Here is a 15,056-nt window from a genome sequence, read left to right as displayed (position 1 = left end):
AAGAGGGAGAATTCAGAAAATGCATGGCCGTGCTCAAATGGATTACATAGTAATCATTTGTTTTGTAATTCTAACTCAGATTTCAAGAAAGATTTGTAGATTAATATGATCACGACATAAGATGCAATCATATTATCAAATCGACACACATTGACTTAAGGAATTTGAATATTGCGCACTTGTCTCAGACAAGTGGGAGATTGAAGGAGTTATGTCTTCGATAAGTGCAATTACTAGATATATCAAGGATCACTATTATGGAGATAATAAGTTCATTCTATTGGGGCGTCATCCTCTGTTGCTAGACTATGAGAGATGATCTTTGGGCTAGTCAAATAGCCCAAAGCCCTTTAGAATGGATCCTATATTGGTCACACACAAGGGTATTGGGTTAAGCAAGTAAGAGGCCCATTAATGGGCCTCATGAGCAATTAACTAATCATGAATTGGATTGGGCTAGCATAGTTAGATTGGAATTAGGTTTTGGGCTTTTGACATGGGCTCTTATTTAGAGATGAGATCTATAAATAAGATCCATGCCTAGGGTTTGTAAGAAGTAGTCATAATTCACACACTGTGAATTTTGACATCAATGCAACCAATCCCAAAACCCTAATCCTCTCTCCAACTCACGGCCCTCATCCTCCCCTCACGTCCGTACGGCCGGCCACCCCTTGGTGGCGCGTGTGGTGGTTATCGTGGTGGTTCTTGGTTAGTATGTCTCTCCTCTCCGTTGAAGGTTGATTGAAGCGTTCAGTCACGACTAACTAGCATTAGTGGAGGTCTTAACTTGTGCCCGTGGACCAAGTAGAGGAATCACACTTGGGGTTCTTTATCTCCCTTTGTTCTTGCTCGATCACACGTGGAATCACGCTTCAAAGGTACGATTATTTGTGCTTTATGTGTTATGCATTAGATCCTTGGATTAGGTACTGTATGAATATGATTCATGTTATTTCCGCTGCGTAGTACCTATAAAACCCTACACTCCCGGAGGATATTAGGGAACAAGGCAAACATCTCGGATCGGCAATTTTATTTCCGGGCGAAAAAAAGTAAAAAATTTACAAAATTGAAGGCTATAATCCATGCTTTTTGGGGAATTTTGAGATTTCAAGTCCTGGTGGCGAAAAGCCTTGAAACCCTAAGAGATACATCTCGGGGTTATATAATGTCGTTTGAAACTATATATGATTATTATATGTGGTCATAAACGTCCGTAGTAGACTTGAGTTTACAAAATCACTACAAGTTGTGAACGGGTAAAATGACCGTTTAAGGACATATTGGAATGTTTCACCGACCCAATTTGACTCCCGGAGGATATTAGGGACCATGGTAAATATCTCGACAATTTTTATTTCTGGACGAAAAAAAGTCAAAAAATTACAAAATTGAAGGCTATAATCCACGCTTTTTGAGGAATTTTGAGATTCGGGGCCCGGTGGAGAAAAGCCTTGAAACCCTAAGGGGTACATCTTAGGGTCATACAATGCCATTTGAAACCACATATGATCATTACATGTTGTCATAAACGTCCGTGGTGGGCTTGAGTTTACAAAATCACTACAAGTTGTGAACTGGTAAAATGGTCGTTTAAGGGCATAATGGACGGCTCCACCGACGCAATTGGACTCTTGGATGTTATTAGGGACCATGGTAAACATCTTGGCAATTTTCATTTCCGGGCAATAAAGAGCCAAAAAATTACAAAATTGTAGGCTATTTGAGGAAATTTTGAGGATTCGGGGCATGGTGGCGAAAAGCCTTGAAACCCTAGGGGATACATCTTGGGGTCATATAATGTCGTTTGAAACCATATATGATCATTACATGTTGTCATAAACGTCCGTGTGGCTTGAGTTTACGAAATCACTGCAAGTTGTGAACGGGTAAAATGACCGTTTAAGTGCATAATTGATGGTTCCACCGACCTGATTCTTGGAGGGTATTAGAAACCATGGTGAACATCTCGGCACTTTTTATTTCCGGGCAAAAAAAAGTCAAAAAATTACAAAATTCAAGGGTGATTTTTTACACAGCCTTCAATTTTGTAATTTTTTGATAATAAAAATTGTGGATTATATAACCTTCAATTTTGTAATTTTTAATTGTAGATGATAGAATTATTAATTAATTTGACACTCGTAAATAATTAATGTGAGAGGAAAGAAATAATGTAATTTTTTATTTTAAAAAAAGTAGTACTGTATAAGGTTTTGGTGAGAATCATGAGATGAGAGAGCTATATAATATTAAAATGTACAATGTTTTTGCCCAAAAATGAAGTATAAACACATAAAAAAAACTTAACAAGACTGCATCAATTACTATATATTAAAACAGACACCGGAAATAACACATGTCACTTCTTGGTATCGTTTTTTTCTTCCAAAAATAAAATATTCTAACTTGATTTTCTTTTTGTATCATTGACAACTTATTTAAGACAACAAATTATATTATATTAGAAATAAAAAATTCTCATTAATAATATTAATATTATTTGCTTAAAATGATTTTTATCTTCTATATATTACAATCTGGGAATACTTTATTATTTTATTTTATATAATTAAATTTTCATTTTAGTAATTACAATTTTTTCATGTAATTTGCAATTAGATAATTTTGTTAAATTAAATATAGTGTCAAACTAAAATTATCGTGCATGGCACGGGACCTAATGTAGTTTGATAAATATGACACCTAAAAAACTCGGAGAGAGGAAAACAATAAAGAAAATTTTCAAGTGAAATTTTGCATAGATAATTTTTAATTTCCTATTTGCTAAAAACCAATGTAGGTTTATACTCTTACAAAAGGGAAAGAGGTAGCACAACTTAACTCACCCAAAAAAAAAAAAAAAAAAAAAAGCTAAATTAGTTCCTTCCACTAGCCTAGTCCACTACCAATTACTTAACCCTTTAGCGGCTTAGCGCGCAGCAACTTTGCGTCTGTTCCTCGTTATGCAGACAGATCTCAACTTCTACACTGCCTGAAATAAATGGAAAAATAATATATTAATTAAAATTATTCACAATATTTATAGGTTTTCAATGTAAAGTTTATTGAATAAACACTATCAATGAAATTTAAGTGCGAGTTATTAGCTAGATCTATGAGGTGATATGTTCAACTATGCTATCGATTGATTATTTTTCAATATTTTATCGAGTAAAATTTGAATGACACTATCTCACACTAACATACTTAAATAGAGTCTTGAATAAAAGCTAGAATGTCATTTTTAGTTTGTGCTTCGTTTTTTTAGGAAAATTTTGTGCTTCATTTGAGTTGGAAGCTTGGATGAAACAATGTAATTTCTTTTTTTAGAATTAGATAAATGATTATTGAAAAGCAAGAAATATGAGAAAGAAAAAAAAAATAGAAATAAAAATGAGTGGAATATAGTTTATAAAAGTGTTGCTATTAAAAAAATATCTTAAAATATTGCAATTAACAAAAAGGAAAAAAAAAAAAAAAAGAGTTTAAAATTTTAGTGACTAAAATTGATCCCACCCTGAAGTTGGGCAGTATTTGATTCTCTATTCGGCTTCGTAACCTTTCGGTGAAGCAGGTTGGACGCATACATATTCAAATTAAATAAGTAACACCTTGAATTCAATCATCTTCACAATTTGTTATTCTCTTTCAATCCTTATATAAAAATATACCGTCACTAATATTTTTGTGAATGAATGACTATGATCATCTTCATTAGAGACACTCAGACGCCACAATATGTATACGATATTTAATCTCATAGGTACCATCCCTAAAACCTCAACCATATTAGCTAGAGCTTTTTCGACTTGTTGTAACCCTCACAACTTCACTAGGTTTGAGTCGAAAGAAGTACTACATATCGAATTAAATAAGCAATTATAGATGCCTTTTTTGATATTACTCCGTATAGTGCAAAAAATTTACACAAACAAGCTATATATTTGATTCTAGGCCGACGTAAGATATTCAAATTAGCTACACCAAACCTTAAGAACTTTGGCTATAAATTTTCGCTACGTATAAAATTAGAAAAGTTGAACTTTATCGAAAAATTCCCTAATACAAATTGATAGTCAAATAAGCGCATTGCATACAGCGAATACCTATTAATAACAGCTAAAATTTCAAATCAAGTGAAGTTTATATTGGCTTGGCTACCCTAATTTTTTTCGTGAAGTTTATATTGGCTCGGCTCCCAACCCTTAGAATATACAGTAGAATTTTACTCATTATGGCACATTAACGTAATTCTAAGATGCTACACTACTAAGGAGTATAAGTTTATTACCATAACATAATTGCTTCTCGAAATTTGAACCAAAAATTAAGCAACACTGTAATTCGCATGAATGCATGATTAGTTATCGAGTTAAGCATAAGAGATGGGTCTAAGTTTTCTTTAGCTAGATCTTAAATGAATTTTCCTGGATTTAGAGGGATGCTTAGAAATGTAACTAATTCCCAAAAAAAAAAAAAAAATCATCTTCAACACAAACCCTTGCAACATTTTAAGCTTTGCGTCTCACTAAGTTATAATCCCTCCAATTGACTGAACAAACGCGTAATTTGAGAGTATAGTTGAGCCTCGCAATAACAATAATAATAATAAAAAATTAAAAAAAAAAGTGTATAAAACATCCAAGTCGATATCTTGCGGGTTGAGAAAGGAGTGTTTAGCATTTGATTCAAAACGTTAGTAACTTAATCATCTTTGGATCCATCTGATAAGTTAATTAGAGAGCTTTAACCTTTGAGCTGATTTAGACTGCCCAACAGAACATTCATATAGACCTGTTAAAAGTCGAAACAAACTTGCTATTGTTGACTGGCTTAGGGCGATATTGCGGACACTAGACCCAAATGGCTAACTGAAACCAGGCAGCTGGTATGGATTATTATCGAGTATTAAGGTTGTTTTTGTAGAGACCAAACACCGTGCAATCATACAAAACCCTTGATAGTCGCCAAGCATTCAAAAACTGGTCAAATTTCGGGGTTAATAAATCGCTTAAGTTGGTTAAAATTGAAAAAGAAAAATGTAAAATCAGAAAACGGCCGCTAACTCGGTGTCCTAGATTGTTTTCGTAACTCATTGCAAGAAGGATAATTAGTGTTGGCGAATATATAGTTTTCGCTATTAATTGAAGCACGGGCTAGCTGCCTAGCTTACATGAGGCAGACAGTTAAATGGACCAAATAGGTGAATTTGGAATTTACAAAATCTAGTTGTAATTTAGAACTCAAGTTCAAATATACAAATAAGTAAATTACATGTCCTATCTAAGAAATTTATAAGTATCTAAGTTTGATAACATTCAATCTTACAGATAAGGTTTGTTTAGGTAAGATTCAGGTTCAAATGTTCAACATATGTGCGGTTAAGTTTTTTTAATTACATACATCCATGTTTTTAGTTAACATCATTATTATTAGTAGTAGAAATCACACAGACCTTAGCTAGTTTATACTATTCGACAACTGCAGTCAAACCCGAGATTTACCCTGTTCTTTAGTTCTAATCTTGCTTTTACCATAAACATATTCCTGAAGAATTATTATAGTCCACTGCAAACATGAAGAAATACAGTAAACTGGCAGTTTAACAGTTTGCCCAATTGTACTACCCCGTGTTTTCTCATCCCAAATTGTTTGCTAACAAAACTTGTGACATGGAAATTTGCATGTCTCAAACTCTTAAAAAAAGTTATAGAAAGGAAACATTTTGGGATGTCCTACATTATCTTCACTTCCTCTGTCCTACTGAATTTCCAATCACTAGTAATGATAATTTGCAACCCCCCTTCCCCGAACAACGTTTTATCTCATCTTATGCTCATTGCCCATCCAAAGAGAATAACATAGAGAAGGCATCTTAACATATAATAAAAACTTGGTATGAAAAAACATATACAAGTCAATAGTTACAACAGATAGATAAGGTTCACTAATTAGGAGGGCCAAACAAAATATAAAATGATCAGCAAAGAATGTAGCTACACAAGAAAACATGAGCAAGATGCACAAAAATAATATAAACAGACTTATTTTCAACATGCAAACATCAAACACACACAAGGCACCTTTATGACATGCTTTCATAGCAGAAACCAAACTAAACACAAAAGGTATGCAACCAGAGGAGAAAACAAAAGGTAATGACTCCAGCAAAAAGGCGACAATGCAGAAATACTCAAAATTCCTTTCCCCCATCCACCCCCACCCCCCACCCCCCACACACAAACAAACAAACAAAAAAAGGGAAGAACCACTTATCCACAGAAACGGGGAAAAAATCATAAATGCTACTGGTAAAACAAGACTACTGGAAAGTCTTCTCGGTAACAAGTCTTTATTGTAATAGTTCTCAGAATCCTAAATTTCCACTTTCAACCCACTTTAAGCAGGTAATGACTGCCTTTGTCCCACAACGCCAACTATCTCCCAATTTAATAGCAAAACTTCATCAATAATTCCTCCTATGGTACCACCCCTTTCACACCCATAATCCTGACCTAGACTCTAAACGTCAGAAAATGATCTTGCTTCTTAATTCACCTCACAGATACAATATATCATCTACTAAAGTCTAAAAGCTATATTTCCACTTATAAAATTGCTAGATGACAGATACAATGGTACTACTGCACTAATGCAGTTGCTTTGGCTTTTCTACTAGGCTTTCTACTTGAAGTCAATTAGGCCTGGTATATTTGTATTGTAAAGAGGGGGGTAAGAGAAAGATATGTAAACAATTAATGTCCACACAGCCAACTCTAATTTCCTAACAATAGCAAAAGGTTACCTTGAGGGATTTCAGCCAAGTCAAGTTTAAATCAGATTATTAATCAGCAAAAAAGGCAAGTGTATACACATAACAGTAATTTCATCTAAAAGCATGCTAGTTATAAAAAACAAATTCCTAAACCAATCACAATAATGCAGAGTTAACGAATTTGACGATCTTCACAAGCAAAATTGATCTCCACCCCCCCCCCCCCCCCAAAACACCCTGACCCAAATGGAAAAAGACTAGATGATCAGAAAACCCATAATACTGAGGATGTAAGCACAAGCAAAAGAACAAACCAATTATGACAGCTAACACGTACCCCCCCCCCCCCCCCCAAAACACCCTGACCCAAATGGAAAAAGACTAGATGATCAGAAAACCCATAATACTGAGGATGTAAGCACAAGCAAAAGAACAAACCAATTATGACAGCTAACACGTAATAAGAAGCCATCAACATAGCATAACTTGATGGACTCTGGCAGCTATTGGACACACAACCCCATAACAATAACCCCCCCCCCCCCCCCAACCTATGAGAAAAAAAAGGAAGGAAGCATGGACACATGAATCAGAAAAATAAACCACCAAACAACTACCAACATCTAGCAAAAATAGCAATAATCAGGAAATGCCCAGACAATACCAAAAATGGTTGGATGAGGTGTACCTACCTACCAAATAGAAATCACTGCTGATTTCCCATATGAGAGCTTGCCTGCTGCTGTTGCTGCTGTATTTGAAGGAGAAGGCTGGCAGCAAACTGTAGAGTGGACTGGTACCGTTGATTTTTGTCACCCTCAACCTCCGATGAGCCTTGACCAACTCCAGATGGCAATGTTGATCTTTCAGGTGGATTTAAAGACTCTGAGTTCATATTTCCATTTGAGGTTGGCACCATAATCTCTGCGTGGGAAACATTAGCACCACCAGCTTGATTAGGGTAGAAACCTGGATCACTATGCTGCTGACTTTCTGCTATTCCATAAGATCCAACAGGTGCTCCATGCATCATCCCATAACCCTTCTGAATATTGTGATCTGAGGGATAATGCTGCATATTTTGCATTGGTGGCACAAACTGTTGGCTTTGTGCTGTAACAGGGTGAACATTAGGAGGCCTAGAAGAAACAGAACTCTGCTCCTGAAAGTTGTACAAAGGATTTTGCATTTGCATATTTGCAGGAGGAACATGACCAGGGTGACTGCCCATGTTTAAGTTGGACGCGTATGACTGGTAATTATTGACTAGCGGTGCATTAGGATACACTTGCAACCCAAACTGTTGAGATTGACCAGTTGGATCAATCACTTGAGGCTGTTGGTTCCAATCCTGCGAGAAAGCTCCATTCTCATTTGTTGAATGAGGTTGAGAACGTCCTGTGGTGGAGGGTAATTGTGGCTGAGCACTTTGAGCAGTTGAAGATTGAGAATTGGCTGGAAGGAACGCATGAAGTGTAGCAATAAGCTCAGGTGTTAATGTAACTGCAGGTCGTGGTGTTGCAGAAACACCTTCATTAGATTGATTTTGTGAAACAGATGCATTTGGGAAGGATGCTCTTGAATGTGTATCATCATGTACAGCTCTACCATAATCCATATGAACAGCTAACTCTTTTTCAGGAGCAACATATTCTTGTGTAGGAGGCTCCAACTGGCTCTCTGCCTGTTGAATGGGAGGAAGGGGAGGATGTACTGGCTGAGAAAGAGGCGGGACAACTGGGGGTTGCTGAGGCAACTTAAGCACTACGCCATATAATCGCTCAGGCCCATTCACTTTCAGAACGTCTGTCAGGAAACCTGATGGTGGGACCAAAAATAATGTGGTCCCATCATCTAATTTAGCCACCCCAGCGCGGTCCTTTGAACCAAGATACCTCAGAAATTCAGTATAATTAGCAAAATCATCTTCACTGTCAGGCAAGAAAAAGACAATATCAAACCCAACAGCACCAGCATAATGCTTCGCCAGCATGTCAAGCCCTGTTCTTGCAGAGCAATTAACAGATTGTGGTCTGCCAAAAAAAAAAAAAAAAAAAAAAAACACATTAAGATACATTACAAATTCAATATCAAGTTCACAAATATAACTAAAAACAGACGCTCATGTTATAATATTAGTGCGTAAACCAACAATATTGTGACACATTATTAAAAATAAACAAAAAAGATAAATGGATTGGAAATGCATTCAAACCACATAGCACCTTCCAGATGAAAGGCACAATTGTGCAACAGCAACATTGCCAGTATATAGTAGTTCCCCAAGCTCACAACAGACAAAACAGGCATAAGGGTTACAAGTGACAGATTATGTGAAGATAAAAAGGAAATAGGCAAGTGAGTTACGAGTGACAAAAGAGCTTACAACCCAAGTTTAATACATTATTTAACCATTTCAAGTGGCACTCATCAGTCAAATTCTCTCACCAGGCATCCAAAACAAATTGAAACTAAATTAGATATTGTGATAAAGCTATAATACCTAGATGTCTTATAAACACATAAAAAGAATTAGTGGAAGTTCAGCCAGATATAACAATGTCACAGTACAGGGGAGTAAGTTAAGCCCAAGCTGCACAACCAGATCACCAAGGGGGGAATAACATCAAAGATAGCACCTTACTTTTATGAGGAAAGCTTCATTCCTTTACTAATCAATAACTTTATCCTTTCGACAGCTCAGTCATCAGATTTAACAGAGGTTAACCATCACACGTCTAAAAACTAACAAGCCAATCAGAAAGTTCATCCATGGACACCTCTTGCAATTACTCTGAATTCACAAATCCACAATCACCAACTATTACCTCAGCCTCATGAATATCCACATCAAACACAGATGAATAATAAAACATATAGATAAATAAAACGTTCTCTAGTAAGGCCTTCAGTTACTCAAAGCACCATAGACCCAAAACACATTATCCACTAAATAATCACAGGAGCACCTAAACATTGCAAAATCCATAATCCTGTCTAAACATAGGGTACCTAAATACTACAAAGCTTCTTTACTGCCCCCTTTTCAGTTTCAAAGTGATGTCCTCTTGAAAGCCTTGACACTCTTGACTCAGGGATGTAAAACAGAAACTAGGCTCCATAAGATAAATTTAATAACAAGCATGTGGAAATGATCAAAGACTATTACACTAATTAAAGCTACGGCAAGGGATGTCACTGCTAGCAGAGCTCATACGACTCTTAAACGCATCACAAGTAGAAGCAAATCATACATTGATATGATGGCTACTGAAAAAAGGGTCATCTTATTTCAACCTATACAGGGAAAGGTTGGTGTTTGATGTTTTTATTTCAAAAAACTTTATTTTGATCCCTTTACTTTGCTATATGAGTATTTGTTAATTTCTCCCCAGAATCAAAATTCACTATGATAGTAATCAGAAATATGGAAGAGGAAGATAATTATGGAGAGAGAGAGATGAAGTGATCAAAAAGGATGATCAAAAAAAGGAGATAGAAGGAGAGGGAAACTAGAAAAAAAATAATAAGGGCAGGTTAAAAAAGGATGACCACCAAACAAGTCACTAAAGAAATGGGTTTGATTACTTTATATGATACTATGATTGCACTCCTCCCCCTAATACCTTTCATATCCCTTTTCTATTTGATGGTGAACCAAAGTGCCTAACAGACTCATATTCTTTTAACATTCCCGAAAAAGCATATCATTAGAACCAGATAAAAATATAATAAAAATGTGGCTGCATCACCACATTCTGTGGCATTGTAAGGAATTTTTTAGGATGGGAAAGAATTTAAGCTTTTACGACTGTAATAATAGGCCGCCACAGCCACAAACCATCCACAATGTCTGCAAAAAAGGATCCACAATTGCATCGAGATTTAAAACTTTAGCTATAAGATTTATAACTGTCCAAGACAAATAGGTGACATTAAACAGCCAACTCCGACAAGAGATTGGTCACCAAAACATAGCTCACAGATGTTTAAAACGTTAAAACAACTATATCAAATGAGAAAACTCCCAAATATAAGAAGAAAATCTTACAGTTCGCACTCTAGCCCATTTCCCATCGGTATGCATCGAGCATGGCAGACAGGATTGCCACCCTTGGCAATGACACCACGCCATATATAATCTTCACTAGCACGCCCAATAACATTTCCTTTTGCAGCTCCCATTCCAGCAGGACCAGCAGTATAAGGTTGGTCACTTGCAATATATTCATCACCTTTTCCTGTTGGACCGCCTATTCTAGACCTCTTTGGTTCCCTGGGGAGCTGGTTTGGATCAAGAACATCCCACCCACTTGTCTTATAAGATGTCCTACCTGGAAAAGAGGGAGGTGGAAGCAGTCCAGCAGCAGAAGGAGACGGTTTTCTTTGGTTAGCTTGAGCATTAGCAGTCATTTCAGGCATGGTAGAATGCATATTGGGATCATGAAAATCTGGATTGGGCAGTAATGGATCCATACTCCCTCTAGGCCCAAATGGCCGAGGCATACCTGGTCCAAGCACACCATTAGGAGGAGGAGGTCCACGGAAACTGTTTTGCATCATATTACGACTTGAAGGAAACGCATCCATTATGTGAGCAGGTGGTCCAAAAGAAAACTCATTCCCAAACATTTCTGGCCTCTGCCCTCTAAATCCTGGATGTGGCGGTCCAAAATCTTTGCCAGGAGCCAAATCACTATTGGAGAACATTATTGAAATTCGAGGATCATTAAAAAGTCTTCCTTGCAAGGCCTCCTTAGCTCGCCTTGCTTCCTCCACACTTCTGAATTCTACAAAAGAATAATGTCTTGAAGGAAAACATTTAATTCTCTCAATCTCTCCATGCAGTATCATGGCATTATTCAGCATTTCCTCATCAATCACAACAGAAGGCGGATATCCAACCCATAAAACCTTACTGGGTTGACCCACTTTACGTCCTCCTAATGGTTGAGATGGCTGGAAAAAAAAAAAAGGAATATTCACTAAGAGTCTTGCAAACCCGTTCAGTCATAAGATTAACTAATAAAGTACTAGATATAACAAGCATATCTTGGGTCTACACAAACCCACATAACTGATGCTAAAAATGATTGTTTTAAGAGTCAGGGAAAAGTTTTATTTGCATAAACACTTCACAGCTTAAGGTTCATACCAGCATTCTCTTGTGTCCTGAATAAGTAGGCTCAGGGTAATTACTCGAAATGTCTGGATTAATCCAAGATGGATCAAAACCCCCCATGCCTTTAAATTGGGCACTTCCCGGATCATGGAAATCAGACTGATCCTGTTAGGTGGCAAAATTCCAAAACAAGATAATTAGGTCATAAAAAATCACATGTGAATAGAAGAGGGAACTCAGAAAATATTTAGTTGTCGGCCGAACAACCAATTATGAGAACTAATGCACTTCTTGCAAGTAATACCAGAACACTGCTGCAAATTCATGCTAAAGCTACTGTGAAATGAAGAAATATAGGATAGAAAACAAGACATCTAAGAAAGAGAAAGAAAGAGAGGAGCGGAAGGCAAACAAGTGGTTGTTCTACAGTAGTAGAAAGAAATGCAACACCCATGCACTACATTGCAATACCTATTTACAAATGCAAAGCTCAATTTAAAGCATTTTTAAAAAAGTATATACTAACCCTCTTCGCAGGGTGAGATCTTAGAAAATCAACACGAATACGATCATCACCGATTTGCAAACCATTAACATTCTTCACTGCAGCTGAAGCATCTTCCAACCTCACAAAATCAACAAGCGCAGTATTCCGGTCTCTAATGAACTTTAAATCTTCAATTTTACCAAATTTACTCAACTCTTCCTCTAGGTTTTCCTTAGTGACTGATGGACCAAATCCACCAACCCATACACGCTTGGAGGGCTTAGCCTGCAAGTCCAATGTCTACTATGAAGGTCTAAGCACATGAAAAGCTTAAAATTTTCTATATAATGAACAAAAATGAATTGTAGCGCAGATAATATAACCAACTAAATTGCAACAAAAGACTAACAACTCTTTTTTAATCTTAAGCACATGGATTTTTTTGTACAAAATTTGCAATTCTCATGATTTCAAATTATCAGACTGAAGAATACTGAATTGCAACATAAGACCTCCCATAAGGCAATTTGACAATTTATTGACTTTTGGTGCAGATTGATAAAGACGAAGACCACCGAAAAGACATAAGCCCTTATGTTATGCAGTTGCTTTGCACTAGAAAATTAGATCAACAAATTCATTCGCCACAAATAGCGCCTCTTAGTAACAGTTATTTGGGCAATATGAAATGATTTGGCATGGAATTCCCATTTCCACAAAGATGACAATTCTAAATCTATTTGGCTTTGTTTTATCAACATGGTCAACATAAATAATGGTTGTTCCTAATGAAAATAAAACCATGTGACTATCTTAGGCTTTGATAACAAATACACTACTCAATTGTAAACGCCATTGTGAGTAAAGTTGTTTAGCTGATAATTATAGTTGATAATTGTTTTGCTCAAACTTTGGATTGCGTTAAAATAAGGTATTGCATTTTGAATCGAAACACTAGTATATATAGCATCCATGGGTACATATATAGCATCCATGGGTAAATCCGACCCCATACTAACCCATTGAAGTAAAATTGATTGAGTAGATTAACGAAGCTCGTGCAAAGAGAATTGGATCGGTACTTGATGCCATTCAGCAAATATACATTCAAGTTGCGCATCAAAGTTAAAGAACCCAATTTGTCATAGATATAAGTTGTTAATCTAGGTTGCATATGTTGTTCCTCGTGTTACGAAACCCAGGTCTAATGCAATATATTTTCAACTGTGATAAAAGGTGTAATAGGTTGCTCAATCCCATAGCTAGTACACATTGCTTCGAATAACTTTAATTCATTGACAAAACATTTATTAGAGATTTGCAGTTGATCGCCAAGTATTGCGCTGAATGTAAATACAGCAAAATCGCGAATAAACCAATTAAAACGAGAGGATTGTAGCTGAAAGTCAGCAGATTTAGGTGTTCATTACTACACTACATGAATTTATTTACTGATCTTCGCCTCAATCTACTAAACACTTAATCCTATATACTACAAGACCGATTATCACATAATCCTCTCTTTCATGCGGCGTAAACTAACTATAATCGATGTACTTAATTTGATTGAGATGAATTTGATATTCGAAACGGGTAATCCAAATATCACGATGAATCCCTAATTTATATCTAACCATCATCTAAAACACGAGTCGAATTCGAGATTTTGTCGCAAACAAACAGCAATTAAAACACAAAATTCAAATCCAATCAACACAAAATTTATAAAAACAAATTCGATTACAAAAATCCAAAGAAAAGAACAAACCGGTTTGGCAAACTCAATTTTGATTGAATTCCCATTAATTAAAAACCCTTGGAGAGCATCTTTAGCAGAAACAGCATCTTCAACACGCTTATAGTAAACAAAAGCGTAACTTCTGGAAGCGTAGCAAGTAATTCCGTCAATCAATCCGTATTTCTCGAACAACTCCGTCAACTCAGATTCGGTAACTTCTGGGGGTAAATTTCCGACCCAAAGATGACTCGAAGTTGCGTCGATTTCTGAAGCGTAGGGTTGCTTCTTCGGCTTCATCGGCATTGCTGAGATTGATTAATCGGGGATTTATTGTTTTTTGAAGAGAAACCCCTAGAAATTGGGGGAGAAATTGGGATTGAATTAGGGTTTGTGATTAGAGAGAGAAAAGAAGGGATCTGAGGAGAGAGAAAGAGTAAGAAGGATGTGAAAGAAGATTGGATTGGGTTTTGTGTTTATATAGTTAAATGAAACGACGGTGAGTTGGTAGCCGCACAATTTTATTAGCAACCGTTTTGTTATGTTGCTGCCCAATAACAAGTCGTACAACTCTATCAGTGTAACACTGTAGATCGTGTGGTCAATGATTTCAAACTTCCGGTATACTTTTAGACCCCGTTCACTCCAACTACTTTTACTAAATTAAAATTATTTTTTACTATACTTAAATTATTTTTATTATGCTTAAATTATTTTTGCTAAAGTGAAATTATTTTTACCTCATTTAGGCCCTCTTCTTTTGAGCTTCTGGGCAGAGCAGAGCAGATTTCAGCAGAGCAAAGCAGATTGAAGCAGAGCAGGGTAGGGCAGAGTAGATTGAAGCAGTTATTTTTAAGTACTATTTTTAAGCAGAGCAGAGCAGGGCAGAGCTGAGCAGGGCAGAGCAGATTAGATTTCAGCAAAGCACATA

The 15,056-nt window shown here is 36.4% G+C and overlaps 1 protein-coding gene across 2 annotated transcripts; it reads right to left on the bottom strand.

Moving 5' to 3' along the window:
• Window positions 1-2,619: 2,619 nt before the first annotated feature.
• Window positions 2,620-14,561, bottom strand: LOC145608621 (flowering time control protein FPA-like). Of its 2 annotated transcripts, none has more exons than XM_081664234.1 (6): window positions 14,159-14,561; window positions 12,430-12,675; window positions 11,937-12,068; window positions 10,833-11,740; window positions 7,474-8,814; window positions 2,620-2,998 (listed from the first exon to the last, which is right to left on the bottom strand). In XM_081664234.1, exons 1-5 carry the CDS (start codon window positions 14,429-14,431, stop codon window positions 7,488-7,490), a joined length of 2,886 nt encoding a protein of 961 aa, XP_081520360.1. In that variant the 5' UTR covers window positions 14,432-14,561; the 3' UTR covers window positions 2,620-2,998; window positions 7,474-7,487. The 2 variants fall into 2 exon arrangements, with proteins under 2 accessions (XP_081520360.1, XP_081520361.1); XM_081664235.1 differs by having other exon boundaries at window positions 7,478-8,814.
• Window positions 14,562-15,056: the final 495 nt, after the last annotated feature.

Source organism: Chenopodium album, chromosome 23 (genome assembly GCF_948465745.1).
Source record: "Chenopodium album chromosome 23, dcCheAlbu1.1, whole genome shotgun sequence".
NCBI classification, from domain to species: domain Eukaryota; kingdom Viridiplantae; phylum Streptophyta; class Magnoliopsida; order Caryophyllales; family Amaranthaceae; genus Chenopodium; species Chenopodium album.
This window is presented reverse-complemented; position numbering and strand designations above follow the sequence as displayed.

What these genes read in the sequence shown, in the direction of transcription:
- LOC145608621 (XM_081664234.1), bottom strand. Translation starts at nt 14,431, where the DNA reads ATGCCGATGAAGCCGAAGAAGCAACCCTACGCTTCAGAAATCGACGCA. An exon ending in GATCTCACCCTGCGAAGAGG is followed by an intron (nt 12,069 to 12,429) that starts GTTAGTATATAC and finishes GCCACCTAACAG; the next exon opens with GATCAGTCTGATTTCCATGA. An exon ending in CAGGACACAAGAGAATGCTG is followed by an intron (nt 11,741 to 11,936) that starts GTATGAACCTTA and finishes TTTTTTTTCCAG; the next exon opens with CCATCTCAACCATTAGGAGG.